General features: G+C 36.5%; 1 protein-coding gene across 13 annotated transcripts in view; it reads right to left on the bottom strand.

The window, feature by feature from the left end:
• Positions 1 to 1,699: 1,699 nt before the first annotated feature.
• EFR3A (EFR3 homolog A) overlaps positions 1,700 to 7,734 on the bottom strand; it is a 76,066-nt gene continuing 70,031 nt past the window's right edge. For 11 of the 13 annotated variants that reach the window (XM_085053592.1, XM_085053593.1, XM_085053598.1 and 8 more), the window contains 3 exons: positions 6,571 to 6,674; positions 5,922 to 5,971; positions 1,700 to 2,882 (listed from right to left, as the gene is read on the bottom strand). In XM_085053592.1, coding sequence (XP_084909718.1) covers positions 2,765 to 2,882; positions 5,922 to 5,971; positions 6,571 to 6,674 — 272 coding nt within the window. In that variant the 3' untranslated portion in view covers positions 1,700 to 2,764. Of the gene's footprint in view, positions 4,728 to 5,921; positions 5,972 to 6,570; positions 6,675 to 7,734 lie in introns of all 13 variants that reach the window. The other 2 variants (XM_085053591.1, XM_085053590.1) reach the window with 2 other exon arrangements.

Genomic DNA, 7,734 nt, shown 5'->3' with positions numbered 1-7,734 from the left:
ACTACAGAAGCAAAATACTACAACTGCAAAATGCCGATTTTTCTCCAATGCTGAGGATGAGATCTGCATTACGCTGAAACTTTTATCACCTTTTTATTATAGGAATGAAAAACTATTTTACATTTCACAGCACTTATAAATAAATATTGCAATGAAAAACTGAGATAGATAATGAGCTGAAACAGGGAAAACTTGCCTTTAAACAGGTGAATGAAGTGCACTGCAGAGTAACAATAACAGCAGCTCATCTCTCTGATGAGAGCAGTGCTGCTGCTCTGAACACTGTGGCTTAAAATAAACCCCCATTCCTTTCTGCTAATTATTACTACCTTCATGGTTATGCAAACATTCACTCAATGACGCTGAATTTTCTGACTGCAGAGATAGGGATGCATAATTTGATTAATCAAGTAAAAGAGAAATAACAAAATAAATACGTTGTTATTCAGGCAGAAGAATTTAACACCCAAGTAGTGTCCTAATTACTACCATTTGAATTGTATTGATAAAGAGAAGTCTTAAATAACCTAGTTATGATTAGCTACATTTATTCATAATCAGAGATCAGTGCTAAAATAATAATGACAAGCAGATCAAGAAGAAACATTTAGCATAGCTTTTTCCTTCCTTCTCTCATTCTCATAGTCACTTTACACTATATTTTTCATAGATTTGGGGCACATCTGGCCAAAACCTAATTGCTTCCCAAAAGCAAACAACTGATTAATTAACTACTAATCTGAAAATATTTCCTATCTCAATATTTTAACTTTTTAAGCATTGAATTCTTTGCCTGTCCTATGGGCAGGGATACCTTCCTTTAGACCAGGCTGCTCAAAGACCCATCCAACCTGGCCATGAACACTTCCAGGGATGGAGCACCCACAGCTTCTCTGGGCAATCTGTTCCAGTGCCTCATCACCCTCACAGGAAAGAACTTCTTCCTAGTATCTAATCTAAACCTACTCTTTCAGTTTGAAGCCATTCCTCCTTATCTTACCACTGCATGCCCTTGCCCAGAGTCCCTCTTCATCTCTCCTGAATCGCCTTTAGGTACTACAAAGGGCTCTAAGGTCTCCCCAGAGCCAGGGGAAATCATGTTCCTCCAGGATGAACAACTCCAACTCAGTCTGTCTTCACAGAAGAGCTGCTCCAGCCGTCATATCAACTTTGTGGTCTTCTCTGCACAAATCAACATCTTTCTTGTTTTGGGGGCTCCAGAGCTGGATGCAGCACCCAGGTGGGATCTCACAAGAGCACAGCAGAGGGGGAGAATCCCCTCCCTCACCTGCTGCCCATGGGATGCTGGATGCAGCCCAGGACATGTTTGGTTTTTGGGCTGCCAGAGCACATTGCCAGGTCATGTTGAGCTTCTCACCCAACAACATCCCCAAGTCCTTCTCCCCAGGGCTGCACTTGATCCACTGTCCTCCCACCCTGTGTTTGTGCTTGGGATTGTCCTGACCCAGGTGCAGGACCTTGCAGGCCTTGTTGAACCTCATGAGATTGTCACAGCCACACCACTCAAGCCAGTCCAGGTTTAATAGCAAATAAATGCAGTAGTTTAATAACGATGCAATGCTGTAATATCTGCAAAACAAAATGGGTGTGTAAACTGAGGGCTATTTTAAATGCTAAAAAATTAGTAATTGACATCTTACTTGTGAGCAATAAAAATTAACTGAAACCTTAGAAACGATTGATTTTAAATTCTGGTTTATTTTATTGCTTAAATATAGATTGCACAGTGTTCTTACATTTATTGAAACTGGTTCATTACATACAGTACAGAATATACGACCATTGGAACAACATAATTAGCCCTACTCTGATTTTGGACAATAGGCTATTTCTACTTTTTAAAATTACCATGGATTTAATTTATCTTAAAGTGACCCACTAGCAAAAGCTGTATTTTTTCCAAAATGACATAATAGGAAAGAACTCCAAGCAATAGCTGGAATACATTTAAACTGGGTACCAATTATAACCATTATGACAGTGCTCAGTGTGTTGCAGATAACACAGGGCCAGTATTTGCATAAGGAGCTTTTAAGTTCTGCAGCTTGTCTGAAGAACATAAAGAGATAAGTGAAACAAAGCTGCTTTGTACAACAAACAGCATTCTTAATTCTTTTGGTTTCATTCGTTACTTCATATAACAGCAACCAAAACAATACATTTTACAGTCACTCCAATCTCCCACATCTAGAAGGCCAGAGCGAACCAATTGTCAACTTACAGACTCTCTGAATTTCCATAAAGGAAGAAATGAAATATCACATGAACATTCAGAGTGTTACAAGCTCTTCACCCCCTGCACTACACCTGCACAACACCTGCATTTCCCAAACAACTCACTGAACATTGGAAACATGGAAACCTACCATCACCATAAAGGAAAAATATTTCATCAACAGAACAGAAAATGAAATGCTGAATCTAGTTTTTTCACATGCAGCATTCATGCAACAGAATTCAATCACAGAAACAATCCTGTATTTACAGCACAGTCTCCATACTGCACAAGTGCAAACAGAAGTACATTCTTTATTAGTTAGACTCCTTATTTTCTTTTTGTACAAAAGTGCCAAGTGATATTCTTAAAAAATGACAGAGTGGGTAAGTGTTTTACATTGTATCCCTATATTGGGCTTACTTTTTTAAAAAATTACACTCTTTATATAGGCCAAAAAACTATTAGTCTTACCTTAAAAAAAAAGCAAAAGACAAAAAAAGTGAAAACTAAAAGCTAGAGTCCTATTTATGTGTAGACTGTGGTCTGATCAGGCTGATACGCCGCAGCAGTAAAAATCACAACGGAATGCTGTAGATAAGGGGCTGTTTCGTCATCCACTAACAGCTGTGATTGCACTGTTAAACTGAAAAGAAGGTCTCAATTACCTTTTGAGCTTTGTGAATGCCTTCTGAAAGTTTCAGCATGTCATCTCATAGGTTTAAGTAGCTGATATTTCTCTGATGTAATGCCACATGAGGCTTTTAAATGTACTCCAGTAGGATACTGGGCTAGAGTTCAAAAAACTTAAAATCTTTTTCACAGTGGGTTTGCAAATGCTCCTAACAATCAACAAATTAGCAGGGCTAATAACCCTTCGGATCCTGAGTTATGCAATCAAAGATTAATTTAAGCTGGGACTTCTGAAAGTCACCTAAACCAAGCTCCTGGTCAAAGCAGGGCTAACTGAAGTTAGGTTACTTTGTTCATGTTCACTGTTCATCCAAACCACTCAATTAAATGTCTACATTTATTATAGACATTTGAGAGCATTCATTCGTGTTTGTGCTGCCCCAGTCAGATTCAGAGATTAAGGGACTTCAAAGTTACTATTCATGGCATCAAGGAATGCTGTTTTTCTTGTTTTGCATGCAGAATTTAGTGAGTCATAAAGACAGTCTTGACAATTATCATCAAATGTCCATGATTTACTCAATCAGTTTTACTTTATTTACATTTGAATAGTATATGCTCAGATACATAAACCTATGAAAGTTACCTTATAGGTTTGAGAAATGAAACAAAAACAAACACAGAGATGCATCTCTAAAAATGCTTTTGCTTGAAAATATATGTAATAAATTCTTGATCTTTAAATGGCTTAATTGAGTTTTCTTTCAATTTCTAAAATATCACTAAAAAGCTATTATAAACTAGAGAAATGTCTCATAGAATATAATTTCAATATTTATGATTTAAAATGCCCTCAGTTTATTTTCTGCTATACTAAATATATCTCTCCTGTATTTATACTAAAGCAGACAGTAAAATACTACAGTGTTTTCAAAAGTACAGTCTGTAAACCATATATTTTAAGACATGAAATATATTGCACAATTCTGTGCTTCAAGAGGAGGTTTCTCCTCTCTTATGCAAAGCTTAAATTTTAACTTTTAGCAAGAAACACAGGACATATACTGGGTGTATCTATCTAAAAAGCATGTTATGTGATGCATCAAAAATACTTAACAAGTGTCCATTAATTCATTCACTGTATTTGAACACATGTAAGGTATTGTTTTTTTTTCCATATATTCCAAACCAAACAAGTTGAGTAGCTATGACAGCATGAACAAGAGGGAGCTCAGGTAGTGCTCCACTGGTTACATTGAATGAGATGAAGCAAGCCAAAAGCATTCTAGGTTGACACAGAATTCAGGTGGAGAGGAGTAAAAAAAAACAAACAACCAAACAACAAATCAACCAGTCAAAAAAACAAAAAAAAACCCAAAACAACAATAACAAAAAAGCTTTAATAGGTTTTTCAGTTACAATCTCTCAAATTAAAGGAATTTGAAGCAATACAAATTCCTAGAGTAACTGAAATATTTACCTATATGGCAAGACAAGTTTAAAATCCGACTTTTACATGTACTCAAATATGAAAATGAAGAAACATGATCTATGAAAAACCTAATTTAAAATATATTACAGAATAAAACAATTCAAAACAGTTTCATGAATTTGGCTACAGTAATCTGTATTTGGCTCATGTCCATCATTATATTAAACTTAAGATACAATAAACAATAAGATTTGAAAACTCATCTTGTTCTTTCTATTGTACTCTACTCTAAATAACGTCCAGCAGACTTCAGAAGACACTTAATACACACAAAGATCTGGAAACTTCATCTCATAGACTGGAACAGAATGGTAATGAGCATGTCCAGCAGTAATGGTCATCGTTCCTGAGGGGCTAGGCGGAGGACTGTGTGAGAAGCACAACCAATATACAGAATTTATAGTTATATGGATTGCTTTTTGTAACTTTACACACTAACAGCTGAGAAACAAGAGTAAACTACCCCCCCCATTATATATACCAACAATATACCACAAAATAATAAAATACCAACAGCATTTTATCCTAAAATTCTAATGAGGATTTTCATATTCTTGTCTATAACATCAATTTCACTGAGGTTACAGAACCATCTAAATGCATCTTTCTGCTAATAAATATTATTTATCTTGCATAATGATGTGCACCACTCTCTACAACAACACCATGTACTACTCTGGGTGCTCAATATCTAATTACTTTCTCAACCAGATGCAGCAATGGAAAAACAACAGCACCCTGCAATACTACTGATAGACACAGAGATACTGTAGGATATGATGACATGGCTTCTGGATATTCTCCACTATCAGAAAGATTCCAAATAGTAAGAAAATCAAAGTGATGAAAAGTACTCTTTTTCAGTGTCCTGATTTTAGCTGGCTGGGATGCAGTTAATTTTTTTTTATAGTAGCTGTGTTTTTGGACTTGTGCTGGAAACAGTGTTGATAACACAGAGACGCCTTGTTAGCGCTCAGCAGAGCTTACAGAGTCAAGGGCCTTTCTGCTCCTCACATTGCTGTGCCATTGTGTAGGCTGCAGATGGGCAAGAAGTTGGGAGGGGACATATGGACAGCTGACCCCAGCTGACCCATGGGGTATCCCATATCATATGGCATCATGCTCACCAGTAACAGCTTTAGGGAAAGAAGTAGGAAAGAAGGGACATTCAGAGTGATGGAATTTGCCTTCCCAAAGAGCTTTGCTTTCCTGGAGATGGCTGAACACCTGCCTGCCCACAGGAAGTGAACAAATTTCTTATTTTGCTTTGCTAGCATGTGTGATTTTTACCTTACCTATTAAACTGTTCTTATCTTAACCCATAGGTTTTCTCATTTTTACCCTTCCAATTCTCTTCCTCATCCCACTGAGGAGGGTTAAGTCAGTGGCTATGTGGTGCTGAAATACCTATCAGGGTTAAACCACAGAATTCAGTTAAGGCAACTATTTTCTCCTTATTACATGTGTTTGAGAACACTATGACATAACCATCTGAAAATAGCCACAATTGCTTTATAAATCATTTTTCAGTCATGATATTCTTCTTGCATAAAGCCTTACCGGATGGTGAGTTCCAGTATCTGTGTCAGTCTATCATGAAGCAAGTTTGCCTAGGAAAAAAAAAATAGAATTATTAACTCCTAGATATTGAACTGAGCTACAATGTGCCAGGCCACATTCAAGTAAGTTCCACATTGCCACATGCAAATCTAGTCCACATTTCTTCTCAATTTCTTTTCTCACTGCTGCAAGGATTCTGAACCTTAAAGCTGCATTTGAGACTGAGTAAGCCTGTCCTGGAGTGCCAGGAATTATATAGTAAATTCTGCTGTTGCAGACATGAGTTTAACAGATCTGAAATACATTTAGTTACTCAAAATATATAATGGATTAAATATTGCTCCAGTTATCCCAGAATGAAATTGAATGGACTGTGAACCTGGATTTCAAAGATAGCAAAGAAAAGAGTAAGGTGAAGAATGCACAAGATATCCACTCCTTTCCAAATGCTTTAGGAACAATCAAAATCACACTTTAAATTACTGGAATCTCCCAATATTGATAACAGTGCAGACAAAAAAAACCCCTGAATTTCTAAAGAAGTAACAGCAGCAGCGGCACAACAACTTAAATCACCTTCAGTCAGCACATGTCCACTAATGCCTACACTGGTACCTTCAGTGATCTATAACATTTTGCAGAAACTCACTTTGGTTTCACACTGAGCTGCAATTTCTTCAAACGGTGCTTTTTGGAACTTTTCAATCACAAGACGCCTTTTTTCCTTTTCCTGTTCTTCAAGTCCATTGTTTTCTTAAAAAAATAATAAAAAAAAAACAAACAAGTGGCAATCTTTGCTTATCAAGTGTATCAAATGTGCACCGCAGAAATGAACAAGGATTGTGCTTGAAGTGATGCAAACATTCTCAAGTGAGTTGTCATCTGGCATTGCTCCTAAAGCAAAATGCTGATAAAATTTCAGGGAGATAGGTTTGAGGACCCAATTTTGCCCCTTTCTATATCTTTAATTATGTACATCGAGGCTCTCTTTTGTTTTATTGCCTGCACTTTTCACTTACTGCACATAGGTTCAGCTTCAGGAGAAAACAAGGAATTTCCGCCCTCCCAGCAGCATGGTCTCAGGTGGGCAGAGCTTTCTATCAGAATTTGGGAAAAGCCAGTTCAACCTCCATAGGCTGACTGAACCTACAAGCAGCTGGAACTTTCCAGCATCTAATGAATTTAAGTACCTCAGGGATTAGGCACACTTGGAAGACTGTCAGATTAATTTAACAAATCTAACAAATTATTGTTTAGAATGTGTCTACTGTTTAAAACATCAGTGTTTAATCCATATTTTATACAGGATTTTGGTGGACTGGACAGCATTAATTAACTATTAGTCATAGTAATATGAAATAAAGTATCTGGGTAATTCTGTTTTCTCATAGCCAGGTCACCTGTCAGAAACATGCTCCTTTAAAAAACCTGAGTGATTTTAAAGTCCACGATATGTGATTTACAACCTATTTTTTGAATTAATTGAAGACCTGAAAATCTTAATCCATAAAAATACTCAGGTTACTTCGTAAGTAATCACTCAATGTAACTTGAATATCTCACATTTATAGCTTGGTTTATAAGACAAATGTAATAGATAACAGGCATTTCAAAATGCTTTTCATTCAGTCCCATTAACTTCAGAAAATTAATTCACTGACATTATCAAGATGTAATTTCAGAGATTTAGAAATAAATAAGTGGAGTTTAAAATAAATTTAGTAGCTGTAAAGAAACAAAAGTAATATTTTATGTTATTCTGGCCCCTTCTTTTTCTTCAGCAATTCCACACTAATCATGAACTATGCTGCAC

The sequence above is a fragment of the Lichenostomus cassidix genome, chromosome 2, assembly GCF_008360975.1.
Source record: "Lichenostomus cassidix isolate B80296 chromosome 2, HeHo_3.0, whole genome shotgun sequence".
NCBI classification, from domain to species: domain Eukaryota; kingdom Metazoa; phylum Chordata; class Aves; order Passeriformes; family Meliphagidae; genus Lichenostomus; species Lichenostomus cassidix.
The sequence above is the reverse complement of the archived record's forward strand: the minus strand, read 5'-3'. Positions and strand labels throughout refer to the sequence as shown.